The sequence below is a fragment of the Perissodus microlepis genome, chromosome 17 (assembly GCF_051167445.1).
Source record: "Perissodus microlepis isolate ML-2025 ecotype Zambia chromosome 17, ASM5116744v1, whole genome shotgun sequence".
Lineage (NCBI taxonomy): Eukaryota > Metazoa > Chordata > Actinopteri > Cichliformes > Cichlidae > Perissodus > Perissodus microlepis.
The window spans coordinates 21,869,345-21,892,657 of NC_140477.1; the positions used below are offsets into that span (position 1 = coordinate 21,869,345).

The 23,313-nt window shown below is 41.6% G+C and overlaps 2 protein-coding genes and 1 long non-coding RNA gene across 3 annotated transcripts; 1 reads left to right on the forward strand and 2 right to left on the reverse strand.

Moving 5' to 3' along the window:
* Positions 1–5,002: 5,002 nt before the first annotated feature.
* On the reverse strand, positions 5,003–6,946 carry LOC146369590 (uncharacterized). The gene is made up of 4 exons (XR_014797283.1): positions 5,847–6,946; positions 5,537–5,689; positions 5,161–5,250; positions 5,003–5,060 (listed from the first exon to the last, which is right to left on the reverse strand). It is a non-coding gene; the product is annotated as an uncharacterized LOC146369590 (long non-coding RNA).
* Positions 6,947–8,343: 1,397 nt separating this feature from the next.
* Positions 8,344–12,057, forward strand: LOC146369591 (uncharacterized). The gene is made up of 4 exons (XM_084910703.1): positions 8,344–8,470; positions 8,748–9,097; positions 9,178–10,153; positions 11,981–12,057. The coding sequence occupies exons 1-4, from the start codon at positions 8,344–8,346 to the stop codon at positions 12,055–12,057; spliced, it is 1,530 nt and encodes a 509-aa protein (XP_084766829.1).
* A 1,052-nt stretch (positions 12,058–13,109) lies between these two features.
* Positions 13,110–22,192, reverse strand: LOC146369592 (deoxyribonuclease-2-beta-like). Its single transcript, XM_084909200.1, has 7 exons — positions 21,867–22,192; positions 21,567–21,664; positions 20,802–20,940; positions 20,628–20,718; positions 19,769–19,930; positions 19,506–19,673; positions 13,110–13,727 (listed from the first exon to the last, which is right to left on the reverse strand). Exons 1-7 carry the CDS (start codon positions 21,867–21,869, stop codon positions 13,366–13,368), a joined length of 1,023 nt encoding a protein of 340 aa, XP_084765326.1. The 5' UTR covers positions 21,870–22,192; the 3' UTR covers positions 13,110–13,365.
* Positions 22,193–23,313: the final 1,121 nt, after the last annotated feature.

Genomic DNA, 23,313 nt, shown 5'->3' on the forward strand with positions numbered 1-23,313 from the left:
AATCCAGCCACGGGCCCATCCATCTGGCCCATCAAGACTCACTCTCATTTCATCAGTCCATAAAACCTTAGAAAAATCAGTCTTGAGATATTTCTTGGCCCAGTCTTGACATTTCAGCTTGTGTGTCTTGTTCAGTGGTGGTCGTCTTTCAGCCTTTCTTACCTTGGCCATGTCTCTGAGTATTGCACACCTTGTGCTTTTGGGCACTCCAGTGATGTTGCAGCTCTGAAATATGGCCAAACTGGTGGCAAGTGGCATCTTGGCAGCTGCACGCTTGACTTTTCTCAGTTCATGGGCAGTTATTTTGCGCCTTGGTTTTTCCACACGCTTCTTGCGACCCTGTTGACTATTTTGAATGAAACGCTTGATTGTTCGATGATCACGCTTCAGAAGCTTTGCAATTTTGAGACTGCTGCATCCCTCTGCAAGATATCTCACTATTTTTGACTTTTCTGTGCCTGTCAAGTCCTTCTTTTGACCCATTTTGCCAAAGGAAAGGAAGTTGCCTAATAATTATGCACACCTGATATAGGGTGTTGATGTCATTAGACCACACCCCTTCTCATTACAGAGATGCACATCACCTAATATGCTTAATTGGTAGTAGGCTTTCGAGCCTATACAGCTTGGAGTAAGACAACATGCATAAAGAGGATGATGTGGACAAAATACTCATTTGCCTAATAATTCTGCACTCCCTGTATATATATATATATATATATACAGGGATCGGGTCCGCTCTGTGTTTACGTCTTTGTGTGGAATCCGTTAATGAATTGATATTGCTTTATTCAAACCGAACCGTGAATTTTGTATATATATATATATATATATATATATATATATATATATATATTAGGGGTGCAACGATACTCGTATCGATATTGATCCATTCGATACAGTGCTTTCGGTTCGGTACGCATGTGTATCGAACAATACAAAATTTTTAATTTATTTTATCAACTTTTCTTCTGACGATGCTGTCTGTGTTTAGAGCTCAGTGGATCTGCGTTCGACTACTCCGCCTAGGCTGCACTGTCGAGTGCAGATCCACTGAGCGCAGCGCAAGCTAGCAAGAACGAAGCTAAGCTCGTTGCAACATGGCAAATTGAACCTCCCCCGCCCTCATTCATATCTGGCCTTTGGAACTATTTTGGTCTTCACGTGAAGTATGACCCTGAAGGTAAGCGCGTCATGGACAAAAGTAAAACAGTATGTCGGATGTGCCACGCAATGCTCAATTACATGGGTGGGAACTACTGCGTTAGCGCAGTTTGCTCAACGTGTTGACGCTGTCCAGCCCCACGCACAGGAGATTTGCCGTGTTGTGGCGTTAACGTCATTTCAGATTAACGCTGACAGCACTAGTGGGAACGCAATGAGTATGACTGCACATTTACGCCGACATCATCCTAATGCAAAGACAAGTGGAAGCAGACAAAAACAACAAGCACGCATGCTACAAACTTTACCCGAGTCATTTCCCATATGGAAAAGATATATATAAATCTTATAAAGTTTGTATCTGTCTTGTGTGAAACTTGTATGAAAAGCATACAAGAGTGAAAACACATAAGATCCCTTGAAAAATTATATAATGAAACTTGTATGTTTTGGATACTTACTAAAACAATATATGAAAGTAATGAGAAAGTGGCCACTTTCACGAGTAAATCATATAAGTTTTTACTATTTCTTTTCCATATGGGTTAGACCAGCCGTTAGCACATGATTCTCCTTATGGGGACCTGATATGTTTAATATGCTGCTGAGACTATAGCCCAGAAGAAGCATATAGTATAGCTTTTATTTTGGAAAGAGCCATTTTTCTGTAATAAACTCTCTTTTCCAAAGATGAGTGATTTCTCGATCAGATAGATTCATTATTTTATTACTTTGTTGTTTCAGCAACATTAAATTTAAAAACTGTACTTTTGAGTTAAAATATATATTTATAATTTTAATAAATGACAAATTAAAAAGGCATGAACATTTTTTTGTATCGAAAAAATATTGAACCGTGACACCAAATGTCAGGGTCCTGGGTCTGAGTGACCCAGGATCCCTGAGCAGTTATGAATCATATTATTATTATTATTATTATTATTATTATTGTATGTATATTTGGTGTTGCTGTCCTTCTCCCTGTTTGCGTGTGTATGTATATGTGTTTCGGTGGGCGCCTTCAGGCCTGGTGGGTGTGGCCCTGCTGACGGTCTGGCCACACCCGAAGCCACACACCTGCTGCTGATCAGGCCTCGTCGGGGGAGCTACTTAGGAGAGTCTTGGAGCTCCCACCGACATGCACTGAAAAAAAAAGTTCTTTCAATTTACTTGATTTTATTGTGTACATCGGTCCCACATAATATGAATAAGAATGACTGACTTAATTTTCCACTTTCCCTCAAGTAATTAATGTTTGTCAAATCAAAGTGTTTTATTTACATCAGATTACTTTAAAAAATCATGTTTGATGTACTAATATTAATCTGTTATCATAATATCAATGTATTGCATAATGTCAATATATTTTAATGTTTAACACCAACTTATTTTTATTTGCCAGTGGTACACAATGATATTGTGTAATGTAAACACATTGCAATTATGTTCCTGCAACACAAATTATGGCTTTAAATCCTACTTAATTTTTTCAATTGAACAATTAACTGATCGTTATTGACAAAAAAGGCAAAGACTGTGAGTGCTACTGAACAATTCACCTTTATTAAACTGTAACAGCAGTGAAAGCAGCAATTCTGCCATGAACAAGTCCAAAATCACATCCATATAAACTTGTTAACACATTTTTTAAAGATAGCCTGCAAAAATAACTAAAAGAAAAAGTTAGTTTGAGTTGCAAATATTTCACAAAAAACTGACCTTAGCAGCAAATAAAAGAAAATGCTTATAGATGATCCTGTCATCTCTTACATATAACATTTGCATTGATTACACAATTGAAAATTTAAACTAAATTAAGACTGCCTGAAAAAAAGCAACACGCTTTTATGAATAAACAGATTTACACAAATATAACTTGTGTATTATTTGACAACAGTTTCAGCTTCTGTACAAGTATTTACCTGTACAAGATTTCAACTAAGTTGAGCCTTAAATGACATTGTCACTTAACTAATACCAAACACCTACATGAATCTTAATCTTCCTTTCAAACATGTAAGCAGGACATTAAGGTTGACTCAGAACATATTGCTAAAAATCGTCAGTAAAAATTTCTTACAACATGATATCAAAAGGAAAAATCATCCTGCATTGCAGTCACATGGGGGAAAGCAATAAAAACATAAGCAGTATAACATTACTGAACACAAAATGAAAAACTGCAAAGAATTGCAGAAGTGCAGTCTTTGACTTCTCAATGAAACAGATGGTTTTTGAAAGCAAGAACTTTAGAGAGTTTAGCTCCATCCAGTTCCATGAAAACCTTCTGGAAAACGTCAAAGTTGTAGCGGAGATCAGCAGGGTAGGCAAGGTTTAATGCATACATGAGTCCAAATAGCATTATCACAGCAAATGCTACATTATCCAAATTCTTCGCCACCCTGATGCCTGCAAGGACAACTCTTGTTCATCTGCTGAAGCTTGCTCTTTAATCAGAATCAGAATCGTGTTTATTGGCCAAGTATATGTGCAGACACATACAGGGAATTTGGTTCCGGTAGATGGTGGCTCTCAAGCACAGCAATGTAAATCACACACACACACACACACACACACACACACACACACACACACACACACACACACACACACACACACACACACGTGTCTATATATACACATTACACATACATACACAAAGCTGTGTAAACCAACAATAAATAACGAATCTAAACTTATATACATAAAATACAGAAATGAATGTGGTGGAATGAATACTACAAAATGTACATAAGGTGCAGCTGCAGTCTGGCAGTGGGAGCAGTGTGACAGGTCTACTGTTAAGAAGGGAGATGGCGAGGGGAAAGTAACTGTTCCTGTGTCGGGTGGTCCTGGTCTGCAGGCTTCTGTACCATCTGCCAGAGGGCAGCAGATCAAAAAGTCTGTGTCCAGGGTGTGAGGGGTCTGTGATGATTTTCCCTGCCCGTTTCCTGGTTCTTGAGAGGTACAGATCCTGGATGGAGGGCAGGGGGGTGCTGATGATCCTTTCTGCTGCCCGTACAGTCCGCTGCAGTCTGCTCCTGTCCTGTTTAGTGGCTGCTCCATACCAGACTGTGATGGAGGAGCACAGGACAGACTCAATGACCGCAGTGTAGAACTGGATCAGCAGGTCCTGTGGAAGACTGTACTTCCCCAGTTGTCTCAGGAAGTACATCCTCTGCTGGGTCTTTTTGAGGATGGAGTTGATGTTGGTCTACCACTTCAGGTCCTGGGAGATGGTTGTACCCAGGAACTTGAAGGTCTTCACAGTTGACACAGGGCTGTCTGACATGGTGGGGGGGAGCAGAGTTGAGGGATGTCTCCTGAAGTCCACTGTCATCTCTACAGTCTTAAGAGTGTTCAGCTCCAGATTGTGCTGACTGCACCAGAGTACCAGCCGCTCAACTTCCTGCCGGTATGCAGACTCATCACCATCTTGAATGAGGCCAATGACAGTGGTGTCATCTGCAAACTTTAGGAGTTTGACAGCCGAGTTCTTGGAGGTGCAGTCGTTAGTGTAGAGGGAGAACAGTAGTGGTGAGAGGACACATCCTTGAGGGGCACCAATACTGAGGGACCGGGTTCCAGAGGTGATCTCCCCCAGCCTCACTTGTTGCTTTCTGTCTGTCAGGAAGCTGGTGATCCACTGACAGGTAGCTGGTGACACGCTGAGCTGGGAGAGTTTGGAGGAAAGAAGTTCAGGCACAATGGTGTTAAAAGCCGAACTAAAGTCCACAAACAGGACCCTGGCATAAGTTCCTGGGCGGTCAAGGTGTTGCAGGATGTAATGCAGCCCCATGTTCACTGCATCATCCACCGACCTGTTTGCCCGGTAGAAGATAAATTCAAACAGTGGTGTCTTCAACAGTCTCACTGATGGCACGTTCTTCCATGCCCTGTAAAAGAGAAGCCATGTTAGTCATTTCATGCCAAGTAAGTAATATGACACACTGTGGAAAGTCTGAAAAAAAAAGAAAAAGAAAGACAAGTACATACCACATACTCCCAGATAAGCATGCCAGGGTCTTCACCCATGTAGATACACACTCCCTTGACACACTCAGGTCCAGCATCAACATCTTTACACTGAAATGAAATGTATGTAATTAGCATCTTCATTCAGCCCTTGTCCTTCATTTAAGTTTTAATAGTGTACTTTACATGAATGTTTTTAAAGTAAAGGCACACAAATTAATAATAGGTTTACTGGCAATTAATAATAAGTTGACAAAGTGAAGGTTAAAAAAACAAGCAGATGTAAAAATACAAAATGAGAGAATTTATCATGGGAAAACATTTGAAATCTTCCACAATTATAAAGTTTCATCCAAAGAGGATCATGTTAAGTGAATGTTGAGGCTTTATCACTTACATTATCCATTTATGCCACAATTCTTTTCAGTATTAGTCCAAGCTCTCCTCTTCTGTTGACCAACTTCACCAGGTTGTCCAAGTGGAGAGCCAGCTGAGACAGGAACTTTGTTTGAGGGGGGATGGTGGCAATTCTCTTAAACTCAGTGTTGATCTGAAAACATGAGCACAGAGGAATGAGCTTCAAAGGTTTAATACCTGGAAGAAGGCTGCAATCACTCATGCTGAAGAAATGGGCTGTCAAATAACTACTGTGCCTTAACCATTTTAGGCTAATACCACAAGAACACCGTGTATGAGGCAAACCTTACCTCATGGAAATCAAATAGATCAGGCCATCTTGCCATGAAAGCCTCCACCATTGGTGCATCATGAACAACTTCATGTCTTCTGTATGAAAAAGTCTTTTCCATCTTGAGTTTCACCAACTCTGTTACTCTTTTTTATGTCCATGTGGTGGGCTTTGACATGTCAATAGCTTTAAGAGTCCCTTTGTCTGCTACTTCTGAAACTGAGGTAAGGTTAAGAAACTCATTCCCAAACAAGGAATCCATAAACCGAAGTCTGAAACTGCCCTGAAGACAACACTGTCTCTTGACTTCAACGATGAGATCCTCAGTTGATTCAGGCGCTCCATTAGAGAGTGAGCCTTCGACAGGTTCCGTCAGCCAAAACAGTCTTTAGGACCATAGGACTCCCCATAGGACTCTGTAGGCAAAAAAGAATTACATATCAGACATTCAGAAAGAATCATTTCAGTTTAGTTTTCATAAAGCTATCCATACCCAATAGTCAAAGTTATAAAGATCAGACATAAAAAAAGAAGAATTTATCTAATGAAATACATGCGACTGAACCTATTACACTTATATGAACACCTTTTATTTCTATATGCCTTTTTAAAGTCACAATGTGGACTGATCCAATCTCATAGTCAACCAATGGATAAGTATCAAGGAGTTCACAGAGTGAAGCGAGTGTGAATATTCTTGTGGATACTGGGCTGAGCTCAAAAGCTCTGTCGTGCTCTCTGTACCAGCCACCAAGCTCTCTGACAATGTAGAATATGCTGTGGTACAATGCAGATATGGTTTTTCAGTATTCTGGCAATCCACCTGCTGCCCTTTGGGCCAGTACCATTCCCTTTCTATAAGTTATGCCCTTTAATGTCACACACTGTGCAAGGTTGACCTCTAGAATGTCAGGGAATATATACCTAATGACTTAAGCTATCTCCTCTTTAAGCAAATCCACTAGAAAGGCCGATACAGCTGAGACCTCTAATTCAGACTTGCCAAGAGATGGGGAGTTTAGATGGTAAGCTATAATCATCTGATGTTTTGACTTCTGTAATCATAAAGGTAAAAATTCCACCATCACAAAAAACATTAATTTTAATTGAAAAAAGGTATTCCAGTCCAGAAGAGCATCAATAGTTTCTTTAAAGTACCAATCTTTCTCTCATTTATACATAATGTTTTGAGAAGCAGCTCACGTATGTTCTACACAAAGTAGGAAAAAAAAAAAAGGGGGGGGGGGGTCCTAATTTTTGTTAGGAAAATTCACAATACATCACTTAATAAGACATACTCTGTTGAACAAACGTATCTCCTTGTAGATATCTGCTGTATTATTTGGGCTTGACCAATAGAATATTCAAGTAAGTGACACTTCACCTAAAACAATGACTAAATGGAAAAATGATTTGGCATTTATGGGCACAGGTTCTTAAATCCACGTCTAAGGTGGCAGGATCCTTATTATAACTTGAGTGCGTGTCAGCAGCAAGAATTAAGGTATGGCACCGTGGGGCTCCCAGCTTCTTAAACTCTGACGGTTACAGCCAGACTAATTAGCCACTGTAGCCATAACTAGCAAGAGTAACACAAACACTATTGCGCTCTCTCAGTGACGTTTTAACTTGCTAAGCCATCAAAAATGTCAGTGCTCTCTGTCACATGCATAAATTCCATATCTGACCGACAACAGCTGTTTTCTCAGGACTATGTGCAATTTGTTACTATTTTTCAGCTTTAGCCACAAAGCTAATACCAACTTTAGCTAGCACTGTAAAAACAACATGTAGATGGATTACAGATTACTTTTCATATAGCATGCACTACAACAATTCTGTGAAAACGTACCCAACTAAAACAAATGTATTTAAATTACTTACCTTCTCAGTATGCCTGACTCAGTGCCAAAGGTTGCATGTGGCTAAACAGTCTTCCAGAATCTGGCGGTCAATTGCGCTCTCCTTAAATTATGTTGTTGTCTTATTGGATAAGACTCTAGGTCTTATTATCCAATCATATTTAGTTGTTGTCTTTGAATATATTGCATCATTTCCGGTTGTGGTCAAACATGATTACAATGGTTTTAGTATTCTAATTTAGTCACTTTAAATCAATGCAAGAAAAATGAGTAGTCTCAGTATTGTTTATAATCAAGTAAATGGTACTTTATTTAATCATGTAAATAAGAGAAACATGAAAGGCTTGTGTAGCATTAACTAAATTCATTTGTGCAAATTCAAAAGCCTGCCAATTCCCATTTTTTCAGTGTGGGATCATTCCATGAGACTCCACGAGAAGTGTGGAGCGCCAGACAGCAGCAGCACGAGGGGTGCTGAGACACGGGAGTGGAGAGCACTGAGACACGGACTGTTCACGGAGAGACACGACACGGGAGTCAGGGAAAGCACGGGGATTTATTGTTGTTTTGTACCATACACTGTAAATAAACGCACTGTTTGTACATAGAGCACCGCGCCTGGGTCCTCCTTCCCCACACCTCCCACGGTTTGCCATGCCAAACCGTGACAGAATGATCCCGCCAGACATGGACCCAGTGGTCTCTGAGGAGAGGCTCAGGAGGGAGATTATGGACAGGGTTTACAGACTCTGTGAGTTATGGTGGGAGAAGCCCGCGGAAGGTTTGCGTCGTGCCGTGGAGAGGCGGCTGCAGGAGACGCTTTTTAAATTTCCCTGGCTGGTTGACGATCTCAATCCAATCGTCATGGACTTCCTGCTTTCCACCCTCCACCTCCACTCTCCTCCTCAGGCTGCTCACCGGCCCAGACAGCTGGTGGTTTCACAGCCTGAGACGCCATTCCTCACCGCAGCCTAATCCACGGACATCTCAAGAGCCGGCTGTGGTGAGTAGTACGGACAATTTTCCATTTCCCTCACCATCTGTGTTTGTGTCTGCAGTGGACGAGCCGACAGCGCAGGTAACATCACCTCGGTCAGAGGTCTCCACACCACTCGCTGCTTCACCATCTGCAGCTGTAGCACCGCCGCCGTCTCGTCTGCCTGCAGCCACCATTCTGCCATCTTTTTCACCGGCTGCTACGTCGCCACCCGGACCTGCCCTGCCGCCAGCTGCGGAGCCCTGCGAGCCGGAGCAGGAGCTCGGAGAGCGGGAGGAGCCCGCGCCACCAGCTGCGGAGCCCTGCGAGCCGGAGCAGGAGTTCGGAGAGCGGGAGGAGCCCGCGCCGCCAGCTGCGGAGCAGGTCAGCGAGCCGGAGCCGGAGCAGGTCAGCGAGCCAGTGCCGGAGCAGGTCAGCGAGCCGGTGCCGGAGCGGCTCAGCGAGCCGGTGGAGCCAGCGAGCCACCAGCTGAGGAGCCAGCACCGCTGCAGCTCAGCGAGCCGGAGCAGGGGCAGCTCGGCGAGCCACCAGCTGAGGAGCCAGCGCCGCTGCTGGAGGACCTCAACGAGCCGGAGCGACTGGCGTTGCCAGCAGAGGAGCTCGGCGAGCGGGAGGAGCCCACGCCGCAGCCGGGGGAGCTCGGCGAGCAGGAGCTGGAGATCGGCGAGCGGGAGGAGCTCAGCGAGCCGGAGGAGCTCAGCGAGCCGGAGGAGCTCGGCGAGCAGGAGCTGGAGATCGGCGAGCGGGAGGAGCTCAGCGAGCCGGAGGAGCTCAGCGAGCCGGAGGAGCTCGGCGAGCGGGAGGAGCTCAGCGAGCCTGTGGAGCCCGCGCTGCCATCGGAGGAGCTCGGAGGTCCGGAGGGAGGAGCTCAGCCAGAACTGGAGGTCAGCGAGTCAGAGGGACCTCCACGTCTAGCGCGCCCTCCACACCGCCCACGTCTAGCGCGTCCACGTCTAGCGCGTCCACGTCAGCGACCGGCGCTTCATAGGCCATGTGCCACTCCTCGCTGTTGCTCACCGGAGCAGCGCCGTTGCCGTCGGACCCGGGGCAGACCGCCGGAGGAGCAGCATCATTGCCGTCGGACCCGGGGCAAGCCGCCGGAGGAGCAGCGCCGCCACCACCGAACCCGGGGCAGGCCGCCGGAGGGGCAACGCCGCCGCCACCGGACCTGGGGCGAGCCGCCGGAGGGGCAGCACCGTCGCCACCGGACCCGGGGCAGGCCGCCGGAACCGTTTCGCTGCTACTGCCGGACCTGTGGCAGGCCGCCGGAGGTACAGCGCCGCCACCTCTGGACGCGTGGCAAGCCACCGGAGCTGCAGCTCCGCCGCCACTGGATCAGTGGCAGGCCCCCAGAACCGTTTTGCTGCTGCTGCCGGACCCATGGCCGCCCGCCGGAGCTGCAACGCTGCCCCCACTGGACTCGAGGTCGGCCGCCTAAAGCGTCCTACTGCCGTCACGGGACCCGAGGTAGGCCGCCTGGACTCTTTTGTTGTGGTGATGGGCCGCCTGAGACCGTTTTGTGGCGTCTTTTCTTTTTTTTGCACCGCTGCGGGATGCGCGGTCTGACTCTGGGACTGTGACCTGGGGGGGTTTGTTGTTTTGTTGTTTTTGCTTTTTTTGGTTCTGGGTTCTCCTTCCCCACACCTCCCACGGTTTGCCATGCCAAACCGTGACACCAAAGTATCGAACCGAACCGTGAATTTTGTGTATCGTTGCACCCCTAATATATATATATATATATATATATATATATAATCCTTTCTTATCGAAAATCTTGGAAAAGATTGTATTCCTTCAGCTGCAGTCTTTTGTAAATTGACACAATGTTCTTGAGAGGTTGCACTTTTAAAAGGTTGAAATGATCTTTTATTATCTTTTATTTTATTCAGGAGACTCAGCTGTGCTTTTGCTTTTGGATCTGACAGCTGCCTTTGATACTTTTGACCATGGCATCTTGATCTCACAATTGGCGTATTGCGGCATCAAGGGTATTCCATTAGAGTGGTTTAGGTCATACCTATCTGACAGGACTTTCTCTGTGAGCTTTGAAGCTTTTATTTTCTTCTTCAGAATTAGGACTGCTCAATTAATCGAATTTTAATCACGATTACGATCTGGGCTTTCAACGATCATTAAAAATGACTGAGCCGATTATTAGCCCCTCCCTCGTGCTTTACTCTCGCGCTGCTCCGTGTGGCAAATCGAGCGCACCTCTCTGCATTTTGAACACGTGTCACAACAATTAAGAGCAGCGTCCCCAACCTTTTTTGCGAGACGGACCGGTTTATGCCCGACTGTGGCTGTGTCCCAATTCAGGGTCTGCACGCTTGAAGTACGCGCACTACGCGTACTACGTACAGTGCGTACTATAAGTACGAGAAGTGCGGAAGTGAGAGGCTTGTGAAATGGGACGGTCTAGCCTTCGTCGCGCTGTTCAGGTTGCCTAGCAACCATGATACTAACCGCGAGAAACGTCTCATACAGCTTTGTGTGAAATAAATGAAGGAGAAAAAATGTTTTGTTGGTCATTCATTTTTGTCATGACATCACTTTGATTAGTTGAGTATCTGAGGCTGAAACCACAGGACTGTAAAACATGATTGTAGGGCTTCATTCCTGTACTGAACAGTCATTTCAAGATTAGTTAGTAAACAATTAGCTAATGTTGTTCATGAGACTAAAATCATCTCACTGTGGTAATGTAAATATAATGTGGCCAATATCATAGTATTGTCAGATTATTATGATACATATATATATGTAGAGGCTTTAAAACCCAGGTCATGCTGAAAGTACAAACATCACAAATGTCACATAACTTTGCCGACATGTGGCCAACACTAATGTTTTAATGTTCTTCATTATTAAACATTCGCACATAAATAAGTGACATCATATTCAGTACTTACTTTTGACAGTTCACTCTTCGGCCGCTCCCTTCTGCCGTATTTTGCGGCAAAATTATCCACACCCACCGCCGCGCTATGAATTGTGGGATATATGGGACCACGAAGCGTGCACCGGACCACGCTTGATATTTGGGGAAATCGACGGCGCATTTGGAGTATGCATTTGAAGTACACTTCGGATTGGGACAGCCGTCGTCGCGTGGCGGTGACGTAATCGCACTTAAAATGCGTACTTCAAGCGTGCAGACCCTGAATTGGGACACAGCCACAGAGTCAGTGCACTCTGCAGTATCTGCAGCTGTAACGACGCACACAGGTCTTCTGAAAACTCTCTAATCATGTGATCATGTTCTGAAAACTAGCTGTTTGGACTCACCTTTATCAGAGACTGACGGCGTTTTAATGCAGCGCCCTCTGCAGGCCGAGCAGAGACCTCCACTAAAGGTGAAGTCCGCTCCCTAGTTCATCCTCCATCCTCCACCCCAAAGAGCGCGCCCTCCTCTTCCCAACCTTCGCTTTCTTCTTCTTTTTGCTTTAATCACGCCATCTTTGTATGTCTGTGACTTGTTGGTCTCCTGTGGCAGGTTGGTGCCCTCCTCCTCCTCCAGCCGGAAGCTGATGGGGAGGTTCTTGGTGCCTCCGGGTGGTTTGGAGTGTAGGGTGCTGCCGGTGGTGCTGAGGGTGATTTCCAGGCCGACCCCCAGCATCCTGACGCCGGCGTTGCTGCTGCTCCATCCTCCCCCAGTGGTCCACATGGGGAGGTCACGGATCTCTGCCGTGTGGACTTTACGCGTTGATCGACACCATCGTCAGGAATTATGCTTTGCATGGTGCGTTAGGGTAAATGGACCTGTTTCCACTCAGCTGATCACTCATACCGCTCAAAGACACACACACACGCACACACATTCAAACAGCGCTTTCTACCCTTCCTACCTCCTCCCCATCGATGTAGAGGGCGGAGTCCTCAGACCTGATGCTGCTCCAGCTGGATGGGTGTGTCGTCCCTGTTTTGTTGGTCAAAGTGGGTGAAGAACTGGTTTAGGATATCAGGTAAGGTGATGTCCGGAGAGTGTGTTTGTATGAGATTGTCCTTTATTTCACACTGAAGATGCTGAAGCACTGAGTTAAAATCCTTTGTGATGATGTGAGGAGGCAAAATTAAACTTGTTTCACCATCTAAATACTGACATACTGTCAGTATCACTGCGTTCTGTTGTTCTTAGAAGGCATGAATGGCATTAGCACAATAATCAGCTTACAGTTAGAATCAGATAATTAATCTTCAAGATCAACACAGATAGACCTACTGTTGCTCTACTTTCAAATATCCACTGTAACGTTACAGAACACCTATTAGAAGTGAAAAAAGTATTTTGAAATACTCATTTCCAGCCTAACAAATAGTCGGTTAAAATAAATGGGTCTTTTCACCGAAGTGGCTAAGCGCAGGGGCTAGTTAGTTTTAAAATTCATCAGACAGAAACAGAAACTCAGAGTAAAAACAAGACAGATTCATGCAAAGTCATTTATTTCAGCCTTTTATGGTTTCCATGGGTGAAAGAACCACACTGTGAAATATCCATCAAATGTTTTTAATTTCATATCATTCACTGAAACATTAGATAACACTGACAGGAGTGATGATGTCAGCACCAGATTCAGGTCAGCTTCACTTCAATGAAATGTGAAATTAATTTACAATTAATTAATTAATTAATTATGTTGGATGTAGATAGAAAACAAGACTGAGACGGTTGTCTGCTGCAGTTAACCTGAACTTGTTCTTCGTTTTTTAAGAGGAGGTTCCATACTTGAATCTTTAGTTATAAGTTTCCTAAATGCATCTGCCACATCTTTGCTATTAATGCACAGTGCACCACCAGGCCTGTCGAACTGGGAGCGTTCTCTATTTGAGTCACCAACACACATCCAATCTTCACTCTCAGAAACACACCATTTGGAATGATCACATCCATGACTCCAACTACCTGCAGAAGTTTCTACCGAGTCAATGTTGGAAAGTTTGTGTCCATCTTTAGTCATATAAGTGTTTTCAGGGTCGCTGTTCCAGGTCTGGATGTATAAATTACTCTTTAGTGTGTCAGCAATGGCGACATAAAGATCTCCTTCTGCAAAAGCAAAGACAAACATCCGGAAACCATGAGACAGTGTTAAAATAACACAGAATTTAAAAAAAGTTTAACTCAAGAGGAGTGATACACCTCCTGTTGTCAGGCCTGCAGGATTTTGGTCTGTGGTGTTCGCCTCTGTCTTGTGGTGGACAAACAATTTTCTTTTTACTGGCAAAAATAGTTTCTTATTCTGACACCTGATTGTTCTCTCATTTTAGTTATAGTAATATTTTTAAATGCATATTGGCTGCATTTTTAGATAAATAGTTTTATATGTTTACAAAATGTCATGGTCCTGAGTCTGACGACTCAGTGTTTTGTATTCCTTTATAATATTTTATATTCTTGCTTATTCTGGTTACGTCTTTCGTTAGGATTTGCTATTTGTTAGGTTTCTGTTCTGTGCCTGCCCTGGTCCCATTTCTCTGTGTTCCCTCTGTCTGTCCATAATGTCATGCTCGTGAGTCTGTGTCTGTAAACTTCAGTGTCTGATCTGGGTCTCTGTGTCTGTTGTGTACTTCCTGTTTTACTTTGACAGTCTCTCGTCTGTGTGCATCATGTTGTGTTTGCTTTTTTCCCTGTCTCATTATTATTGTTAGCATCAGCTGCGTTTCCTGTGTGCTCCTACGTCCTTTGTTAGCCTTCTGTGTATTTAGGTCAGAGTCTCCGTTAGTTCTGTGTCGCGTCGTCCCTCATTTTCACTGCGTGGTCCGTTTTCTTGCTCGCCTGCCTGTTTAGTTTGTTTTGCTTCCTCAGTTTAGCCAGTTTTCTGTTTAGTCCACAAATCTACAATAAAGCCGTGTGTTTTAAATTCACCTTTGCCTCCGGGAGTCCTGTGTTTGGGTCCAATCCTGCCTGCCTGCAGCACACAGCCATGACACAAAATGTGTGCATAGGTTTTCAGTAATTTATATTATATAATTTATATTTGCATTTCAAGTTATAAAAATAATTTACTCAACACACCTGTGGTTTTTAACAGTAAAAAAAACCTGCTACTAGGATTTTATGTTTTTTGTGTGATTTCAGATCAGTTGTGTTAATACAGTTTGTCAACAAAAAAATAACTAAATTCAGACACGCGAGGTTGAGCTGAAAAGAATGAAAGTGAAATACAAATGTCAAAAATCGGCTAGTTATATTTTGGGCCTCAGAGGGTTAACCCTTTAAGACCTACCATAGAGCCAAGCCCGCCAAAGCTTATCTTTATATTTTTACATGCTGTAGTGCCATTTTTGGGAGCAGATTTGCAAAAAAAACCAGCATGTGCATCAAAATAAACTATTTCCAGCAGTGCAATTTGAGTTCTAAGCATCCCAGAAACTATTCAGAAAAGCATAAAGTCAAACATGACTTTTAAAAACACCAGTGTAGGCTTATAAGGCTTTAATGGTTAAAAAAAAAAACCTAAATTTTCCGCAAAAATGATGTCACTTCCACTTCAAAGCCTATTTCTGGAATATTATGTTTTTATTGCTGCAAATGCTTTTTACGAAATTTTTGCAAGGCCATATGTGGAAGGAAACCTTGACTTAGGACAAGCTGATGGCATGAAATGTAAGGACAACTCCTCCGGTTTCATATGCAAAAAAATAATAATATTGCGCTAGTTTATGTGGTTGCAGTTCTACAGGGATTTAAAAATAGTTACGCAAAACGGAGCGTGCCCGCTCCAACCAGTCTTAAAGGGTTAAATCAGCAAATCATGAAAACTAGGTTAAAATTTTTGTTCATGACAGTGCAGATTTCTGACATTTTGCGTTAATTAGGCATGCAACAATTTGATTTTTTTCTAACAAAAAACAGTGAAACTTAAGTTTTTTGAAAAAAAATAGGCTTTGATTTTGCCACCCCATTTGATTTCCATGCCACCCTAAGAAAGTTTCTCTAGATCTCTAGGGGATCTTTCTCTAGATCCCCTGTCTATAAGCGCGAGGGAGAAAAAGGATAATCGAAAAGTACGAGTTGTCACCGAGCAGAAACGGGAGATGGAAGCATGTAAATATAATAATAACCACTGCAGCCAAACAGAGTGCCTGATGAGCCCAGTTGTAAGTAAGCTATCAAGACTTGACTGTACACTGTGTTCGTGTTTTCCTCCAAAACAATAAGTTCCATTGGAGCAGCCTTTCAACGCTCTGTCTCTTGCTAGCAAAGTTGACCCAGACAACAAAGTAAAGCTAGTTTTCGGCTATGAGTCCAACACAGAATCCGACGTATTAGCCAGAGATCCCTTTACTATGGTTCGGAGCCACGGACCTGTTTTATATACGCGCGGAATAGTTTTCTATACGAAATCGCTGCAGAAAGTCAGCCTTACCTAATGTCGACCCTACTGTTACTCATTTTATATTAAGATTTAAAAATCTAGTTAGGATTGGTATGGCGAGTAGCCTTCAGCAATAGTACATTCATATAGATGTAAAAAACATGACAACATATTAAGTAATCCAAAGTATAGAGCTTCAGTAACATAAAGTCTAAATAAAGTGAATTTTGAACAGAGCCGCTCGGTAAAGTTAGATCTACTCGTAAAGCAGCTGATGTTTCACAAGCAAAAACATTAGGGAGGTTAGAATAAAGTACTGTGTTGGGCTGGATGTATGGGCAGAAATCTGTGCCATCAGAAACTGAATTTGAATAAGTTAAATTTGAATTGCTCAGATTGAATCTGAATTGTAACTTGAATAAATGCTTTTGAAAACTGAATTTGAATTAGTCTAATTTGAAATTGAATTTATGGTTTGAAAATGATCATCACTAAATTGAAATTGAATTTTATATTTTGAAAATGAATTAATTTGCTTTGAAACTGCATTTTATCCTTTAAAAATTCAGCTCTCGAATAATTTCAGATTCACTTCTCACCATTCAGTTTCAGTTCTACAATTCAATTTCAGTTCCAAAATTCCGTGTTTTGGAACTTACATCCGGTTCCGGTTCAAGCGCAGATTAATAGAACTACGTTTTACTAGCGGACCGAAAGTGTTACTGACGGGAATCTACAGCATCTTGAGCTGAATTAAGACTTCAGAAGTCATTCGTCATGTCGAATGACCAGCAGATAAACTCTCAGGTTGGTAATAAATGTATTACATGTATAAGAACAAGAGTCATGTTAACAAATGATAGCCGTACAGTAGCTTTTATGCTTATTGTAGCTGTTAGCTAAAAACGCTAATTTAGCGTAGTTTGCCCTGAATTCAGCTTTGACAAACAAATATAATTGACTGTTTCTAGTAGAATTCCAAAGTTGTCATCTTGGACCCTCTCAGAGTACCCCCTCTGTATGCTTGCAGAGACCCCTACAGTAGGGAAACATGCAAAACGGTGTCCAAACCTTTGTCTTTTAGCTTTATTTATGTCTTACACAGCATCCCAACTCTTTAGCTAACTTAATAACTTTAGCTAAAGTGAATAGTTAGTGTAATTCATTAGTGCAGCATTACTGGATCACCTCTGTTTGAAGTGCTATAATATGATATACAACTATCACTGAAACAGCAAACTTTGTAAATAAACAAACAACACCTCTCATTCTCTAAACGTTTAGCCACAGCTGTAGATTACACTGTCAGTGCTTGTTCACTCTTGACAATAATAACATTTCTAAATTTACTTTGTGTATTTACAGGTAAACAATATCTAATATTTTATCTAAATGACTGCTTTGTCTTTGAAAAGGGTGAAGAGCCTGAGGCCGGTGACAGTCCAGTTCTACTCTAAGTACATCCTTACAGTGGCTCACAGGACAAGGCCACATTCCTGTCCTGCCAGAAGAGAAGAGAAACTTCAGTCTTCATGCAGTTCAACCACACCTGTCACATTCCATATGACAGGGGTCTCAAACTCCAGTCCTCAAGGGCCAGTGTCATGCAACTTTTCCATGCCCTCGAGGACTGGAGTTTGAGACCCCTGCCGTATGGTGTTCATGCTGTTTTCTACCCCACAGTTACAGCATGTCTGACTGCCTGTTCAGCATATGCAAAAATATATGATGAGTTTAAGCATGTGATGACTAAGGCCTTCCATTATGGTGTTTGTCATCACATGTCACAGACATCTGGATGATCATTTGGAATAAACTAAAAACTAAAAACTTGTTACTTCATCCTTTATCTTTATTATAATTATTATTGTTCTTATTTTACACTTTTCATTGTTAGGCATTAGGTTTATTTGTAGTAGTCCTTTCCAAGTTCTTTCCCTCTTCCATGTTACTGTGGCAGCTTGTCAGCATCTATTTGGGTTTGGAAGTGGAACCGAAAGTAAGGAAATCCAAAGTGCCATTAAAACCAGGAGAGGTTCTTATATTTCAGAAGAAGGGATTCATTCAAAAGAAATGACCTCAATGCCATATTTTATTTAGGAACCCTAGAGAGCACTTTGCAAAATAACACATTCTTATAATTTCACCCTCAGATGAGCCAAGCTACGACTGTCAGGGAAGGTGATGTAGGTACAGAGCATATGAGAGTGGTTAAGTTAATGTCTCTTGTCTAGATGAAGGCACAAGAGGGATCAATGGCAAGGCGTAGAGATTCAGTATCTTCAGTCTTCAGTGGACACTCCATTTCTGGCACAAAACACCTGTAAAAGATGGTCGATTTAGGAGGTGACCCGACAACTTCAGCCTGTCAAACATATTAATGGAGCAGTATGTTTAAAAAAAATAAAAATCTAATTAAGCATGCGCTCAGTACCCTAAGAATTATTATGGTAGTTAAACACAGTGATAGTTGTATATCATATTATAGCACTTCAAACAGAGGTGATCCAGTAATGCTGCACTAATGAATTACACTAACTATTCACTTTAGCTAAAGTTATTAAGTTAGCTAAAGAGTTGGGATGCTGTGTAAGACATAAATAAAGCTAAAATACAAAGGTTTGGACACTGTTTTGCATGTTTCCCTACTGTAGGGGTCTCTGCAAGCATACAGAGGGGGTACTCTGAGAGGGTCCAAGATGACAACTTTGGAATTCTACTAGAAACAGTCGATTATATTTGTTTGTCAAAGCTGAATTCAGGGCAAACTACGCTAAATTAGCGTTTTTAGCTAACAGCTACAATAAGCATAAAAGTTACCTTACGGCTATCATATGTTAACATGACGCTTGTTCTTACACATGTAATACATTTATTACCAACCTGAGAGTTTATCTGCTGGTCATTCGACATGACGAATGACTTCTGAAGTCTTAATTCAGCTCAAGATGCTGTAGATTCCCGTCAGTAACACTTTCGGTCTGCTAGTAAAACGTAGTTCTATTAATCTGCGCTTGAACCGGAACCGGATGTAAGTTCCAAAAAACGGAATTTTGGAACTGAAATTGAATTGTAGAACTGAAACTGAATGGTGAGAAGTGAATCTGAAATTATTCGAGAGCTGAATTTTTAAAGGATAAAATGCAGTTTCAAAGGAAATCAATTCATTTTCAAAATATAAAATTCAATTTCAATTTAGTGATGATCATTTTCAAACCATAAATTCAATTTCAAATTAGACTAATTCAAATTCAGTTTTCAAAAGCATTTATTCAAGTTACAATTCAGATTCAATCCGAGCAATTCAAATTCAAATTTAACTTATTCAAATTCAGTTTCTGATGGCACAGATTTCTGCCCATATGGATGTTTTACATCTTGGAAGTAAGTTTCTCAGTTCTTTGGTGGGAAAACTACCGAAAGTCACAATTATTTCACACAGGAAACTCACAGTGTGGTTTTAAGGTTTTTTTTTCTTCCTTAAATGAATGAAGCAGAAATCTCACCTTCAGGATCCCTTTCCTTGGAGATTTGTTTAACAAAGCGTGTAAACTTCTGACTACCGGCTGACGACAAGTCTTTGTGATAGGGCCGCTCTCGTTCTTTGGAAGAATCTTTGAGTTTTTCATATTTCTTTTTAAATATATAAGCATTGATATCTTTAAGATGCTGTGCTGAAAAACAATAAAACGAGGGATGGATGTGTTACTGTGTTAAGATTTCACATACACTCTAGATATCAAGAATTACCTTGGACATACTGCCTTACCTATTTGTGCAGAGTGTTCAGATTTCAGTGTTACACACATAAATATCTGTGCGTACTTTTTCCCACTAGCAGGATAGAAATTATTACTTTGATCTCCTTCGGGGAATTTTGGTGTGCTGTGTAAAAGCCAGACTACATTATCCTTATCCATCATCACAACTCCTGCAGAACAAGAACATGAAAGAGCACATGTAATTATTAAGAACAGAACATCTGCTGAGTGATCTGAGAATAACAGCAGCTGTGGTTCTGATGCTCAGAGGTGTGTGTGAAAAAGGAGAGCACATTTAAATAAGGTATTTTTAAATTATTATTACAGAACGTTATGATTGGACCTGCTGATGTCAAATCCTGCTTTCCATTAAAGACACAGAGAAAGTCACTCATGCATTTACTTCCTGCCTGTGAGCTTATTGTCCATTGTAAGTTAGCAACAAGCTAGTTTCAGTGATCCAGTTTACAGCTGGTTTAAAATGCAGCAGCGAGGTGGGAAGCCTTAATATACTGAACATCTTTCACCTGTCCTGGTATTCTTACATTGAGAACCATGGTCAGGATTAAAGCCAGGGTGAAAGAGTCCATAAGAACAATTCATATTATAATTCATGTAGTCTGAGGGTGAACTCAGTGTTTTATTTCTCTCTTTTATTTCACATTTAAATGTGTGACATTAATAAATTAAACTGACTTGCACTCAGACGATCAGAATGGTTTTTTTTTTGTGACATCACAAGTTGGAGTTTTGCAGCAAACATGGTTTTAAATGTTGAGAAAAAGCTCCTGCAGCTGAACTGAAGAAATTATGGAATATTTTGCTTTCCATAAAAGTTTACTTTCAGAAATAATTATTTCTACCCACCTTTGCTGTGGCCATAGGTGGAACCTACACCATTTTGTGCTGGTGGTTGGTCATTGTATGCAACGAATTCAAAATCTGACAACTGCTTATTCTGAAAGAATTCACAAAAACATAACATGTCTTTTCTCAAAGGGCATACACACTAATAACAGAAACTCATGGTGTTATTCTCACTCTTTCAAAGTAGGGATTCAGGGTATTTGCCAGGACACCAGCTTGGTGGTTGACAGGCTTGTTATTCTTTATAAGGTTCTGGTCGGTTGAATCAGTGTAAACATAATGAAACGCATCAGGCTTCTTGTACAAAATAAACCTGGTGATGTCAGAGACAAGTCAGTAAATTCAAAGATCACAATAAATGATGAGAAGCTTAACTGAGCATGGAAGAAGAAAATAACAAACTCTGTTGTACCCGAGTCTCACAAGCACCTGTATGAGTAAGCAGAGATATGACCCTTTACCAGTGTGACAGGTGGTGCCCATGTGTGCAGTAATAACAGAGTCTTTTATGAATAGTATTTTCCACTGGCTTCCTCATGATGCTAAAATGTGATGAAGCTTGTGAAACTCTGGCAAAGTGTTTTCTTTTCCTGTTTCCTCTTTTGTGCAATAAAGTGAGAATAATACAAATGTTAAAAATAGATGTGCAGGGCTCTACAAAGGAGGCAAGTGTCACAGTATTGCGTGTTGTCTTCATATGTCTAATGTCCTTGTTTTAATTGCCCATACTACCCAAATGAAGTTATTTATGAAATGGAAATATATAAAATTACTGATAATAACAGTGTAAAATAGTGTTACAGTGTCTGAATATCATCTATGACTATGTTGAAACACAGGTGCAAAAGGTACCATAGTGTAGCTTTGAAGCACTTGAAGGCCAAAGTTACTAATGTGTAATTCAGTACACCTGAATGAATAGCTCAGATGTTGTCTTACCAGTCTACATCTCCACCATTTTCATTTTTACAGGATATAGCGCCCTCACAATGTGAGCCAAGCAGACCAACAGTGAGGACAATCATCCAAAGGACGTCCTGAAAAACAGGATGATAAAAAAATGCAATTTTAATACATCATCTTCCCTTTAGGAGAAAAAAGAATTAGCCCACTATCACAGCCTGCAGTGTCTTTACAGGTAATAACATAATGCAGTATCGCAGCATGGCATGAGTTCACAGGTTATTCTGTGCTACACCAAATGTGTCACCATCCTAATACAAACAGAGACTAACTTACCATCAGGCTGAGCGAAGAGTGTGTGGGTCCTCTGCTGAACTGACTCTTAGTTATAAAGCTCCAGAATATGATTTGTGTTAGATCTAACCTCACAGACCTCGCTCTCTCAGAGACTGATCCTTGTGAGCAAAGCAAGACCACAGCGCTTTTGTCTTGTACTTGCCGGCAAGGGAAGCCCTGTCAGGGTCTTAGAGTTGTAAGCCCTTCACCCGAACTCAGTCAACTCCGAACCTGACTTCCCTTACAGCTCCTTTTATTTGGTGAAAGCAGTCATACATCCAAGGCAAGCATGTGTGCGCAACATCAGCATGTGTGTGTATGTGTGCCATCTCCTGTCATACCATACATGGCGTGATCCTTTGACATCTCCAGTCACTCCATTTAGAGCATGAACTTTTAACAAACAAACATGTAAAAAGCAGAAGAGAGCAATCTTGCTAAATTTATAAAAACAGGAACTTGTGGTTTCTTGTGTGCAACAGAAAAACTACAGCGAAGAAACTACTTACTACATGCAAAGGCTAAAACCTAATATGGAATAAACATTTTATCAGCTTGTGACTTTGCACAAATTACAATTTCAAAAGAATCACCTCTAAAAATTTGCACTGATGCATGGTCAAGAATTTTAAGATAACTCACACTGATATGAAAATGAATAAAACAGGAGCTTCTTCATTTTGTACCAGGCAGGAAACTTATTTGCTTGCTGTCAAACGAAATACTTCATTATATTTTTACCCATGGATGTTTAAGACAAGCACCAAAAAAACTAAAAGTCATTCTTCTATAAGTGATACCTCACTACTACGAAAACTTTTCACTTTGATGAAAGCAAAGTTATTTTTTCCTACACTGCAGGCAACTACAGTTTACAGATTTTAGCAAATATTACTCCAAGATACTCCAACATTACAGAGCTTTATTCATCCCAAACACCATGCACTATGCCACACCTGTGGCATTTGATGTTGTTGTGTCGATTGGTTGCTTTTAACAGCTGTTTTCCAACAGGGGTGATTATGCACTAAATGTTATTAGTTATTGAGATGTGACATCACTTCCTGTTTACAGGATTAGCTGATGATTTTGATTGCCTACAATGCATTATGTATAATGAGTTTTCAGCCACTATTGTAACACATCTGTAAGAAATCAATGCTTTACCTGCAGCAGGAAAAAATTATGTAGACAAATTCTCTTTATGTATATGAAGCTAATTAAGTCCTTTTAATTGTACTTTAGAACATGTTTTTTCTGTCATCATTAAACCCTGCTAATCATTTCCTGTGTGAATTTAAAAAAACACGAGCTAACAGCGTGTAAGTATACAGAGTAACAAGGTACATGCTGTCTGATATGCAAAGGCTTCATTTGCCAGTCACTGATAACAGTTTTTTCTTTTTTTTTGATTAAATATCCACAGGTAGTTTCCCCATTGGTCATT

Coding starts and splice junctions, on each gene's coding strand:
- LOC146369592 (XM_084909200.1), bottom strand. Junction 19,931..20,627: donor CACCTATGGCCACAGCAAAG/GTGGGTAGAAAT, acceptor CTTGTTCTGCAG/GAGTTGTGATGATGGATAAG. Junction 13,728..19,505: donor CAAGGAAAGGGATCCTGAAG/GTGAGATTTCTG, acceptor TTGCTTTTGCAG/AAGGAGATCTTTATGTCGCC.
- LOC146369591 (XM_084910703.1), top strand. CDS start 8,344: ATGCCAAACCGTGACAGAATGATCCCGCCAGACATGGACCCAGTGGTC. Junction 8,471..8,747: donor GTGGGAGAAGCCCGCGGAAG/GTTTGCGTCGTG, acceptor TTGTGTCTGCAG/TGGACGAGCCGACAGCGCAG. Junction 9,098..9,177: donor GCGAGCCAGTGCCGGAGCAG/GTCAGCGAGCCG, acceptor GCACCGCTGCAG/CTCAGCGAGCCGGAGCAGGG.